This window comes from Panulirus ornatus, chromosome 2 (assembly GCF_036320965.1).
Source record: "Panulirus ornatus isolate Po-2019 chromosome 2, ASM3632096v1, whole genome shotgun sequence".
NCBI lineage: Eukaryota > Metazoa > Arthropoda > Malacostraca > Decapoda > Palinuridae > Panulirus > Panulirus ornatus.
In genome coordinates this window covers 29,791,512-29,804,860 of record NC_092225.1, presented here as the reverse complement: position 1 = coordinate 29,804,860, position 13,349 = coordinate 29,791,512, and the positions used below count along the sequence as shown (strand labels likewise).

Sequence of the window (13,349 nt, the reverse complement as noted above, 5' to 3'; positions counted from 1 at the left end):
TCTTCCTACACGTACACATGCCTTACATCCTCGATAAAAACTTTTCACTGCCTCTAACAACTTGCCTCCCACACCATATATTCTTAATACCTTCCACAGAGCATCTCTATCAACTCTATCATATGCCTTCTCCAGATCCATAAATGCTACATACAAATCCATTTGCTTTTCTAAGTATTTCTCACATACATTCTTCAAAGCAAACACCTGATCCACACATCCTCTACCACTTCTGAAACCACACTGCTCTTCCCCAATCTGATGCTCTGTACATGCCTTCACCCTCTCAATCAATACCCTCCCATATAATTTACCAGGAATACTCAACAAACTTATACCTCTGTAATTTGAGCACTCACTCTTATCCCCTTTGCCTTTGTACAATGGCACTATGCACGCATTCCGCCAATCCTCAGGCACCTCACCATGAGTCATACATACATTAAATAACCTTACCAACCAGTCAATAATACAGTCACCCCCTTTTTTAATAAATTCCACTGCAATACCATCCAAACCTGCTGCCTTGCCGGCTTTCATCTTCCGCAAAGCTTTTACTACCTCTTCTCTGTTTACCAAATCATTTTCCCTAACCCTCTCACTTTGCACACCACCTCGACCAAAACATCCTATATCTGCCACTCTATCATCAAACACATTCAACAAACCTTCAAAATACTCACTCCATCTCCTTCTCACATCACCACTACTTGTTATCACCTCCCCATTTGCGCCCTTCACTGAAGTTCCCATTTGCTCCCTTGTCTTACGCACTTTATTTACCTCCTTCCAGAACATCTTTTTATTCTCCCTAAAATTTAATGATACTATCTCACCCCATATATATATATATATATATATATATATATATATATATATATATATATATATATATATATATATTCAAGAAAATTGGCTTCATTGTATTTCACTAAATCTAAACATGAGAGAATGTTTATCTGTCAGGTGTATATATCTGCTGTAACTATGGTCAAAATTTATACATAACTACCATCTCTAAAACCTGTACGTTTCCCATCAACAGAAACTAATCCAATTGCTTGAGCTAATTAGTCTAATGTTGGGCTGTATCTATCTATCTACCTATATATATATTACAATTCAACAACGTAAAAAAATAGTGATTTAACGTTTTCTATCATGGGAGACATTCCAACAATAGGAGAAAGTAAGTGCACATCGTGGGAAGAGATGTATACCCGCCATCATACTATATAATATAACGCTAACGTTTGAACACTTAACTATACAACCCCCTAATTGTTATAATCGGTTTTGTTTATTAGTCGTTGGAGCAAATGGTCGCTAAAACATTATCCTTAACAACCCTTTGTTTACTGCCACACATCACAACCCATTAAGCTCTTCACACAAGCACCGTCATGAAAGTAAAGCAAGCACCGCAATAGCATTCTGCGAAGCCATTATCCGGTATAACAAAGAAAGGACAAACCCGCCCGACCTACGAGGGTAACGGTGTTAGCCGGGTAGTCTGGCAGCGCTGCCAGGTCGAACTGTCGCTGCCGGACGCCAGTTGCACAACTGTCGTACGACCCTCTCCTACGACATCACCAAGTATGATGGACTCAAAAACAATGATTATCTCCCCAGACTTAATGACGAAGTAGCAATTGCTTTTAAGTGCAGCTGTATGTATGCATGTAACCTCCCCGAGGGCACGTAAACACAAACAAATACTCTACACATTTGCAGTATCCGTCACCTCGTTTAACAAAAAGATAACGAAATAATAATAATAATAATAATGATAATAATAATAATGATAATGGCGTTTAATCACAGTCATATACTGGTGGCCAGTCGCTGGCTGGAATAACTGGGAGTAGAGAATGTGAGCAGTAACACTTACGTGTGTGTGTGTGTGTGTGTGTGTGTGTGTGTGTGTTTTCTCGGTCCAACTATACTGGACGTGAGCGAGGGGAGGGACACCATCTGGCCCAACCTATGCTGGATGTGTGTGTGGGGGGGGGGGGGGGAAGATTAACGTCGCTGGTCCATGATTCACGCGCGATCCTGGCTGGGTTCGAATCCTGGGCGCGGTATGAAGCCCACAGAAAGCCCAGGTGTTCATCCTTTCCTTAGGGGGTTGTTCAGTAAATGAATAACTGCCTTAGGCTGGGGATGTGTATGTATCTATTTACACATACGAGTAAAGACATGGTACACATATATGTGTATATACACAGTTAAGAGACTGGACAACACGAGCGTACAGCTCTCTCCCCGTAGCACACAAGCAGCGATCACACACGCTGGCGTCTACCGGGCGGTTACACACACCTTGCGAATGCCAGGCTAGGGAGTCGGATATGAAAAATTTATCCGCGAAGTCCATGAGGTCTTCCAAGAGGCCGCTGGAGGGGTGAACCAGAGGTGTGGGTACACATGTGTACGGTTTGAGGTTATGGCGCGAACCTACCCTGGAGTCTGGCAATACAAACACACACACACACACACACACACACACACACACACACACACATCCTCACACAACCTGATAAGATCAATCACCTACAAAACTCCAATCACATAATGTATCACACACGACACACACACGACACACACACACACACACGACACACACACACAAGATATTCATTCCCCACACCACAGACATCAAGACACAGGCCACTGAGGCACTAAAAGTCCATCAGAACACACACCAATAACACAGGTTTTACAAGGTGAGAGAATCCCTCATTCTGTCCTCCACAATTAATTCATCTGCTCCAGTCTAAATCACGCCTCACCTGCTAGGTCTTAGACCAGTTACTGGTCGACTGACATGCACCCGCACCTCACACTGGCACAACAGACCAGTTACTGGTCGACTGACATGCACCCGCACCTCACACTGGCACAGCAGACCACGACTACGTCCAACCGTCCAATACAAGGTCCATACATACATACCTTCAGCTGCCTGACGCTCCAGCTGCAAGTCTACTACGTCCAGTCAGGCAGCGGCATTAGAAGTCATGCAAGACGACGTGAAACAAGGCGATTCCTGCCTGCCCCACACATCCCTAACGAGCCGGATGGGATGATAAGTCCCAAGGATAACCGTCAACTTTGGCCAAGAATAAATATTAAAAAGGATATTTCTCAGCCATGGCGACGTCTCCTGCCCTCCTCCTCCTCCCCCGACCCCAAATAGAAATGATCAACGTCTCAATGACGTGGTTAATTCGAGACGGGAGGAGGAGGAGGAGGAGGAGGAGGTGGTGGAGGTGGTGGAGAACTATATACGTGTATGACGGGAAGACGGCCGGGAGGAGGGAAGATGCCCAAGGGAATGAATTACCCGCCAGGGTGAGAGAGAAAACAAAACAAAAATGGAAAAAAAAAGGAGAAAAGAAAGTGAGTGAGATTTGCGACTGAAGTTGCTGAATAAATCAGAGAGAAGTTGGCAATCCTGCGAGACACCAGCAGGGGGGGCGGCGCTCCTAGGCCCCAGTACCCTCCCCCCCCAAAGGAGGTAGAAAAAAAAAAAAGAAAATGGAAAAAGAAAATTTCGGGCGCGAATGCAAATGGACGAAGTCTTACTGCCGACGTAAATCTCGGTACAAAAATATGAACTTGTTCTCTCCTTCCCGTTTTTTTTTTTTCCCCTCTTTCATTCATTGGCCATTTTAAAGATTCCCCCCTCCTCCCTCCTCCCTCCTCCTCGACCTGCATTCGGCAATCAGTTTCGCGTTACCGGGATTTATCGACAACGAGATTCAGCGCGCGGGGAGGGGAAGGGGAAGGGGAAGGGGAGAGGGGAGGGGAAGAGGGTGACGCCGCTGTGTTCTGAACGCCACAACCTCGCTACATTTCCCCCTTCCTCCTCCTCCTCCCCCTGCAGCTGTTAGTGAGGGAGTGAGTGAGTGAGTGAGTGAGTGAGTGAGTGAGTGAGTGAGTGAGTGAGTGAGTGAGTGAGTGAGTGAGTGAGTGTGTGAAGCTGTCCCTCATGATCATCAGCCTCCTTACTGGAGAAGCTGTCAAAAATAAACTGGCTGAATCAACTGTGGTTTTTGACTATCGAGTCGACAGTTATTCTTGCTTTTACTCATAACTTCCTTGACAAACACGGATGGTGTTGATGTGTCCTTCAGCTCTCGTGGAAAGGGGCAGCCGGCCCACAGCGCACCTACAGCTGTTCATCCTCCTCTTTCGCGGCCAGGGCGACGACTTGGTTCTTGGTGTAGTGAGCTGGAGGATTGTGTACGCGTGTGTGTGTGTGTGTGTGTGTGTAAGGTTAAGATATGGGACAACACGAGTGTAAAAATGGTCATTATATAAACGTAAAGACCCACTGTGATGTGTCATCCTCTTTAGCAAGGGCGTACGACCCCTGAGCGCGACGTAACGACCCTTGAGCACGACGGTACGACCCATAAGCACGATGGCACAATTACCAAAGACGACGGAACGACACTAAAGCACGACCCTTGGGTATGATGGCAGGGCCACTGTACCCAAGGGTCGTTCCGTCGTGCACAAGGGTCGTACCGTCGTGCACAAGGGTTGTACCGTTCTACCCAAGGGTCGTACCGTCGTGCACAAGGGTCGTACCGTCGTGCTCAGTGTGGAGATTGTTAAGCCTTACCCCAGACTCACGTCTCGCTGCAATGCGAGGTCGATCAAGCGTAACAATTTATGAGTTCGAAGGTTCTTTTGTTCTTCGATGTTCGATGTCGGGCGTGAGTGAGGTGGCGTCCGTGAACCTCCCTGCACCAACCTCAGGCCGCTATGAACCCCACGGAATCAGCACAATAAAGCCACTCGCATACACCTCCAAACCTCACATGACCCCCAACCTCGCTGATGCCCTAAAACGTACATATTTACGAAATGAAGAAGACCAAGTATATATATATATATATATATATCCCTGGGGATAGGGGAGAAAGAATACTTCCCACGTATTCCCTGCGTGTCGTAGAAGGCGACTAAAAGGGGAGGGAGCGGGGGGCTGGAAATCCTCCCCTCTCACTTTTTTTTTAATTTTCCAAAAGAGGGAACAGAGAAGGGGCCCAGGTGAGGATATTCCCTCAAGGGCCCAGTCCTCTGTTCTCAACGCTACCTCGCTAATGCGGGAAATGGCGAATAGTATGAAAAAAAAGAAAGAAAAATATATATATATATATATATATATATATATATATATATATATATATATATATATATATATATATATTCCTATGAGTCCACGGGAAAATGAAACACGAAAAGTTCCCAAGTGCACTTTCGTGTAATAATCACATCATCAGGGGAGACACAAGAGAGAAATATAACAGTCAGTTGATATACATAGAAGAGACGAAGCTAGGACGCCCTTCGATGGATATCAACTGACTGTTATATTTCTCTCTTGTGTCTCCCCTGATGATGTGATTATTACACGAAAGTGCACTTGGGAACTTTTCGTGTGTCATTTTCCCCGTGGACTCATAGGAATATATATACATATATATATATATATATATATATATATATATATATATATATATATATATATATATATATATACATATATAAGGCGACTAAAAGGGGAGGGAGCGGGGGGCTGGAAATCCTCTCCTCTCATTTTTTTTTTTAATTTTCCAAAAGGAGGAACAGAGGGGGGCCAGGTGAGGATATTCCACAAAGGCCCAGTCCTCTGTTCTTAACGCTACCTCGCTAACACGGGAAATGGCGAATAGTTTAAAAGAAAAAGAAAATATATATATATATATATATATATATATATATATATATATATATATATATATATATATATATATACACGTGTGTGCGTTCGGAATGTAAAACTTTTTTATTCTACAGAATACAATGCCAACACTTCAAAATATCACAGAGGAAATAAAATTGGGAGTCTTATCTCTGTGTAACACTTGGGGCAGAGCTGCTGAAGTTAACAGAGCAGCGAGATGGGTCTCCAGAACTCTGAGGTACGAGTCGTCAAAGAAGAAGAAGAGAAGGAGGAGGAGGAGGAGGAGGAGGAAAAAGAAAATGAAGACGGAGATGAAAGAACTCATCAACCTCCAGGAGTTCTTTCATTTCACTCATTTTTCTTTCCTCTTAGTTCAATGCACTGTTTTCAATCCCCATCTTTCATTCCGTTACCGTCAGTTGCCCAGAGAGGATCGATCCCTTGCAGATAGATAGACAGAGACAGGAAGAAACTGCCAGATAGACAGACATAGATACGAAGACATATAGGTATATAAAGAGAGACAGATAGACAGGTATATAAAGACAGATAGACAGACACACATACGAAGACATGTAGGTATATACAGAGAGACAGATATATAAAGACAGACAGACAGATGGAGACGGAGAGAGACAGATGGTATATTGTGCGTCACCGGGAGACACTTACCGTCCTCAATGTTGAAGGGCCTGGGCTGCGTGGAGGAATTGCTCCTGCTGGGGACCTTCCCTGGGGCCGACCCGTCTAGGGGCATCGTGCCCGGCAGCTGCAAAAATTGGAACCCCCCAAAACCCCCCACAACCAATTGGTCAACGACACCCTACGGCGCACGCGCGTGGCGCGCACCCCACACACATAATCGCGAAGGACGTCGATACGACCCTAGAGCACGACGGTACGACCCCTTCAGCGCGCAGGGACGTACTCAAAGGGTCGTACCGTAAAACCCTTTAAACTAACGACCAGCCGAGACCAGATATTTGCCCTAACTACGTCCTGGCTACGGTAAGATGTCTTCTTGTTCAGAATAAATGGCTGTAACGAATAATGTCGCGACCTTAAGCCATTTAGATCAATCTAAATTATACAGCATCAGACCCACGAAGGTATTCCTAATGCAGCAGACAGCACACGACGCTAATTCCAACATGGTCCCACATCCCCAACAGCGAAACGTACGTACTATAGCGTTCAAGACACACCGCGCTAACCGTAATTTAAGCGTCGGACACACCTCGCTAATCTTAACTTAGCGTCGGATACACCTCGCTAATCCTAACACAGCGTTGCACACAGTCACTAATTGTAGTATAGCGAGCACACATCTCGCTAATCCTAATATAGCATCGCACACACTTCGCTAACTATGATACACCTTAGCAAACACTTAGCTAGTCCTAGTGAATCGTGGGACACACAAACCTAATGTAGCAACACATATGCCTCTCTAACCTTTAACACAACACCCGAGTGTCCTCTCATGTAACAACACAGCGACCAAACGTACCAGCTCACCGCAACACAGCGCTCGCATACCTAGCGCACTCCACCAACACAAGTACACAATGAGCTACGGGAAACATATAAGAGTTAGCGAGGGATTCATCCTGTCTTAAACCTCTACTTAACCCGCTATAGCGACTCTGATACCTATCTCATCCTAGCATATAGACTACTATAACTTTTATCATAGCCTCGCGAACACTGGTCTCCTCATAAGAGAGCGGACTGGGGGGGCGCCCTGTGTCTGTGTGTGTGTGTGTGTACCACACAACTCATGATGCTGTGGAGGGAAACCCCCCCCCGGGGGCAAGCACGTGACGCCCCCTGTCTCGCTCCCTCCTCCTCTGCAGGACCCCCACCTCTAACCGGGACATTACAGCGAGGCTCTGGTGGGCGGCTGACGACGGCGACGTGGGCGGTGTTGATGGGCGGCACCTGTCGCAAGTACTACATACACACGAGTGTGGTGATGTGGCCTCCGGACGGGCGGGCTGCTGCCGCGGGCCACCACGTCATCGTTAACGATTTGTGTCGACGCGCTGGGTGAGGAGGGGAAGGGGGTTGGTTACCTCCTCTTCCACCTCTCCCCCCCTTCCTTCTCCTCCCTACACTGCCCAGGTCAACGTCTCAGGTCACACATACACGTATTTGTGTGACCTGGGCGGTGGACGGCGTGTGTGTGTGTGTGTGTGTGTGGGTGACCTGGGCGGTGGGTGGGGATGACCTGCGTCCTGGTAGGACCCCCCTGAGTCATGTCGCATCCTACGCTACCTGTTGCGTCCTGCGGTACCCCACCAGCGTCAGTCCTGCTTGCTCCCCGTCGTCCACAAGCTAAACCCCCAACCAGGCCAGCTAAAAGTCTTATTAGCTTCACCCAGCATCCTAGCTTACTCGTCCCCCAGCTCACGTGCCTCCTAGCTGTGTGTGTGTGTGTGTGTGTGTGTGTGTGTGTGTGTGTTTGTGTGTGTGTGTGTTGACGGGTTACCATGGAAACAGTGTGGGTATGAATATATCATATCACATTCCCTAATCTGATACTTCATGACATTCAGTCTGTCTACTGTACGCCTGTCTCTTCTGTCTCCCCTCGCCATGCCCGTCACTTCTGTCTCCCCTCGCCATGCCCGTCACTTCTGTCTCCCCTCGCCATGCCCGTCTCCTCTGTCTCCCCTCGCCATGCCCGTCTCTTATGTCTTCCCTCGCCATGCCCGTCTCCTCTGTCTTCCCTCGCCATGCCCGTCTCCTCTGTCTCCCCTCGCCATGCCCGTCTCCTCTGTCTCCCCTCGCCATGCCCGTCTCCTCCGTCTCCCCTCGCCATGCCCGTCTCTTCTGTCTCCCCTCGCCATGCCCGTCTCTTCTGTCTCCCCTCGCCATGCCCGTCTCTTCTGTCTCCCCTCGCCATGCCCGTCTCTTCTGTCTCCCCTCGCCATGCCCGTCTCCTCTGTCTCCCCTCGCCAGGACTGTCTCCTCTGTCTCCCCTCGCCATGCCCGTCTCTTCTGTCTCCCAGACAAACCTATTTCTAGCCACCATTTCCCCAGCTCTCTGTCTTGTCTGTCTGTTTCTCACTGGCGCAGTCGGCCAGCACCACAGTGGCTGTCAACTTCCCCTACCTGTCCCAGGTCGCTGTCCTCGCCCTTACGTTGGGCTGCTGGCATTCAGTCCACACACACACACACACACACACACACAACCCTCCCCCCCCCACCTCACAGACACACTACACTCGACAACACATAGCTTCCATTCTCAACTCCAAGATCTTCCTGCAGTGAGCGCTACCCGCCAGCCCTGTCTGATGGCAATATCTCGTCTTAGATAGGTAGATAAGTAGGTAGGTAGGTAGGTAGGAGGCCCTTCACCAACCAACAAGGACAGACTAAGTACAGAAAATAAGAGACGGAAGCACGGACAGGAGGCGGCACACCCGGCAGCAAATGTGTGGATGACAGACCTGATAACAATGATGATGAACGAAGAGAAAGAGGGAAATGATAGTGAGGATGGGTGAATACAGACACGAAGGAGGAACGGGAAGGAAGAGGAACAGAGAAGAGGGTAATGGGCAAATAATTTGCTTAAATGGATGAGAGAGAGAGAGAGAGAGAGAGAGAGAGAGAGAGAGAGAGAGAGAGAGAGAGAGAGAGAGAGAGAGAGAGAGAGAGAGAGAGAGGTTCCCTCTCCCTTTTACAAGACCTACTGTGGTATGTCCCAGGCTGGGGTATATTCCACGAACATAGTCCTCATGTATAACCAATAGCACCAGGGACTGGTTGGCATGTCAAGATATAAAAAAAAATAAAGAAAAACAAAAACCCTCACACTTAACTTGAGGACCTTGAAGGCTGACCAATCAGACTGCTTGAAGGTTGACCAATCAGACTGTCCCTGCCTGGAATCCTTCTGTCAACAAACTTGCTTTTTTTTTTCCCTTTTGTCGCCAACTTTGAGACTACATCTCGCCTTCCTTCAACCAAATACCTTTTTTCCCCCAATACGGGGCGAGGGGCTTCCCCTGAGGGGCCATCCAGAGAAGGAGAGGGCTCCTGCAGGGGTGGGAGTGGGGGTTTGGGCCAGGGGAGGAGAGAAGAGGCCGTGATTGGGGAGAGAGACGGGGAGGTATACGAGGGGGAGAGGTGGAGGTGGCGTGCTACGAGAGAGAGAGAGAGAGAGGGGAGAGAGAGAGAGAGAGAGAGAGAGAGAGAGAGAGAGAGAGAGAGAGAGAGAGTCAAGTATTGGGGAGAGGATTCTCGGGGGGGGGGGGGGGGGGGGGAAGACTGTCTCAGGGAGGCCTAAACCCTACGGCATTGAAGTTGGTCGCTTTGAGACCATGAATATGGGCCTGTGGAGCGAGGGGCTGAATCTGTAATGAACCTTTGCTGGTGGATCCTCACCATAAAGCCTTCAGCGGGCATAGTAACGAGGGGATGAACGCGTGTGTGTGTGTGGGGAGAGAGAGAGAGAGAGAGAGAGAGAGAGAGAGAGAGAGAGAGAGAGAGAGAGAGAGAGAGAAAGTAGATGTGGTTCACTGGTTCACGAGAAAGTGAAGCTTGACCCGAGACGCGATGGGTTCGGAACACATCTCTGGCCGGTGGTGATAAAAGACTTAATTGTGGGGAGAAGGGATCTATCTTGTCATGAGGTCCCTACACGGATGATTTGAGACTCGTGTTGTGTTGTGACGTCTGTTTCTTTCCCTGCACTGCTTAGCTTTCGAGCACTTTGCATTCCCATGAATCTCCTAACAGCTAAGGTCTGTCCCTTTTTCAAAGAAGGGTTTTCCAGCTTCTTCAGAACGCGTGTATCATTTTCTTCATCTCCCTTTACCCTTCTGTCTCTTTACTCCTTTTGTATATTTCATTCATGGTCTGGTTCGAGGAGGGCCTTCCTCCGTGAACCCGCAGCGGAAGAAAAACCACTGTGTATGAACAAGTGGACTCGATCCAGTGGGAGGGCTGAGGAACATTATAGGTCAACTGTCCAGCGCAGACGATGGCGTGCGGTCGTCTTCCAGTAAGCCAGGAATGGCGGCGTCGTGAGCAGGGGAAATCGGTCGCGGTCTTGGCGTCTTGAAGGAGGATCCATTTATCCAGTCCCAGCTGCTGCTGCTCCTCCTCCTCCTCTGCCTCCTGGAAACCGAGACCAATCGCCGCCACTGCCGCCGCCGGCGGGGCTGGAACCCGGGGGCTTAGCAGCGCCTCCAGCAGGAGATGATCAGCGTCGGAGACGTTCCAGAAATTTATACCGCGGCTCGCGCTCGGGCGGAACCGCTCGCTGCAATTCCAGGACTCGGAATTTTGTTTCGGTGGCTCACTGGAAGGCAGTTCCAGAGGTGCAGGAAGTCAAGCAGAACTTATATAGTAGGATACATCAGAGAGAGAACTGGAGTACCGCTCCAGGACAATCTAGTCCACAGAGTGTGACTGGATGGCCTTCTGATGGCTTGCCCAACTGGTTGTCTGGAAAAAGAACGACGACGCCACCGAGCGGGTTTCCAGGGTGTGTGTGTGTGGGGGGGGGGGGGGGGGGGGGGTCGGCCAGTAGGGTTGTCTACCGTGTGGTAGAATTGGCGTTGCAAGTCACTGGTCGTCCGGATGGCCATGACCCACCACGGATAAACGGGACGCAAATATAACAGACCCTACACACACACACACACACACACACACACATCCCTTCTTTCCAGCATTTCCCAACACCTCGGTTCGTGTGCTAAGCTCCCGGGAAACACGATCGTGGGGCAAGGAATGGACAACTAAATGCCACGAAGGGAAATCAGGTTTGTTATACTTTGCTGTAACTTGTGTAACTTTTTATGAGGGCAAACTTGTTGTACAAGTTATACTTCGGAGGGAGAGAGAGAGAGAGAGAGAGAGAGAGAGAGAGAGAGAGAGAGAGAGAGAGAGAGAGAGAGAGAGGAGAGTCTAAGACCTCGCAGGAGGAAGTCCAATGATCCAGGATTTGAGAAGGGCCTAAGGCCTGTTATGATCTGGGACGCGGCAGGCGGAGTCGACAATCTGGGAGAGGAATGTGTGTGTGTGTGGCGTCAGGAGATGAGTCTGGGATGGGGCAAGGGAGGGGACCTGAACAGCAGTGCTGGGGGAGAGGGAAGGGAAACGGAAAGGACAGCGAATGGAACCATGGAAGCTGAAATGAGCCACAGGGTGGGTGAGGGGAGAAGGGGTTGAAGGGGGAGCTAAGGTCCCAGGTCTGTGGATGGCTGTATGGTGTGCAATTTTTGTTTTCCATTCTTGTTCGCCGTTTCCCACGTTAGCGAGGTAGCATCAGGAATAGACAAAGGTCGATTTCATTCGCTCACTTCCGCTCTCTTGCTGTCATGCACAATGCACCGATACCATAGCCGCCTATACACAGCCAAGTCCCGTGGTTTCCTCTGTCCGGTTCCTATGTCCTGGTTCAGTCCATCGAGAAGCGCGTCGCCCCCTGTATAACAAACCGCTAAGACCATTCGCCTATTCCATGCATGAACATCACTTGTATAAATACCTTTTTTTTTGTTTTCATATATTCGCTATCAGTCATCATCCTCCGAAATATCAAACCGGAAGCATAGCAAATGGTTTCGACGAATATCACCCGGCGATGGACGGGTTAACAATGGGCCAATAGACCAACATGACACATGCCAATGACTCATAAAACCTTCAGTCCTTCCATTTGGCGGGAATACATCGAGGCTGTATTAAATACAGCATCAGTCAGCGATATACATTTAGCAACGGCATACAATACTGTATTTGCAGTGTTTCAGCAAAATTTGGGTTAATACAGCGACCAATGTGGTTTATTTGTGGTAGGTGTGTTTTGTGGACGTGTGCTTACTGTTTGTGTGTTACGGGGAGAGAGTTTTACACTCGTGTTGCCCCGTCTCTTAACCTTGTATATATGTACTGTCTATATACACATCTATGCCAGGTAGCCATTTATCGACCAGTCCCTAGGGGGAGAATGAACACCTGGCTGGGTACAATGCCCAGAAATCGAACCCATGCGCTAACCAATACACCAAGGAGGCCCACAAAGCGCACGCGCGCGTGTGTGTGTGTGTGCGTGTGTAACTACCTACTGATACTGTACAAAGAGTGAGTTCTACAATCATGTGGCTCCATCTGTTGGCATCATCATCATCATATCACTGGTGCACCAACACCACACCATCATCACCTCGGGCGACACAGTCGTCACAATCGCGTCGTCGTCATGGTTCCTCTCCTCCAGCCACACCCAGCCAGCCTGTCGGTCCTCGCCTCCTCCTCTCCCTCCTCCATACGTGACGCTGGTCGGCAGGAGGACCGCTTGTGTCTTTCTCTCCACACAACCCACACCGCAGGGAACACTCGCTCTGTTTTGGCCTCCTTACACCGAACCGAACAGCTCCTCTCTCTCTCTCTCTCTCTCTCTCTCTCTCTCTCTCTCTCTCTCTCTCTCTCTCTCTATCTATCTATCTATCTATCTCTGATCAACCATTGGAGGGCTGAACTCACCCATGTTGCCACTCCTTCCCTGTACACTTCACAGAACCTGCCCTCACAACAACGCCTTGGGTTCCTGGCTCTCTAACCCCCCCCCCAGTTCACGGTGCCA

At 48.9% G+C, this 13,349-nt stretch overlaps 1 protein-coding gene across 13 annotated transcripts in view; it reads right to left on the bottom strand.

Moving 5' to 3' along the window:
- The window catches only part of LOC139755380 (band 7 protein AGAP004871-like), a 628,824-nt gene that overhangs the window by 41,728 nt on the left and 573,747 nt on the right, over positions 1 to 13,349 (bottom strand). The window contains exons 1-2 of one of the 13 annotated variants that reach the window (XM_071673681.1): positions 7,624 to 7,706; positions 6,413 to 6,509 (exon numbers count right to left, since the gene is read on the bottom strand). The exons of 11 other annotated variants lie outside the window; for them this stretch is intronic. In XM_071673681.1, coding sequence (XP_071529782.1) covers positions 6,413 to 6,497 — 85 coding nt within the window. In that variant the 5' untranslated portion in view covers positions 6,498 to 6,509; positions 7,624 to 7,706. Of the gene's footprint in view, positions 1 to 6,412; positions 7,707 to 13,349 lie in introns of those variants that run through there. One more of the 13 variants, XM_071673672.1, reaches the window with a different exon arrangement.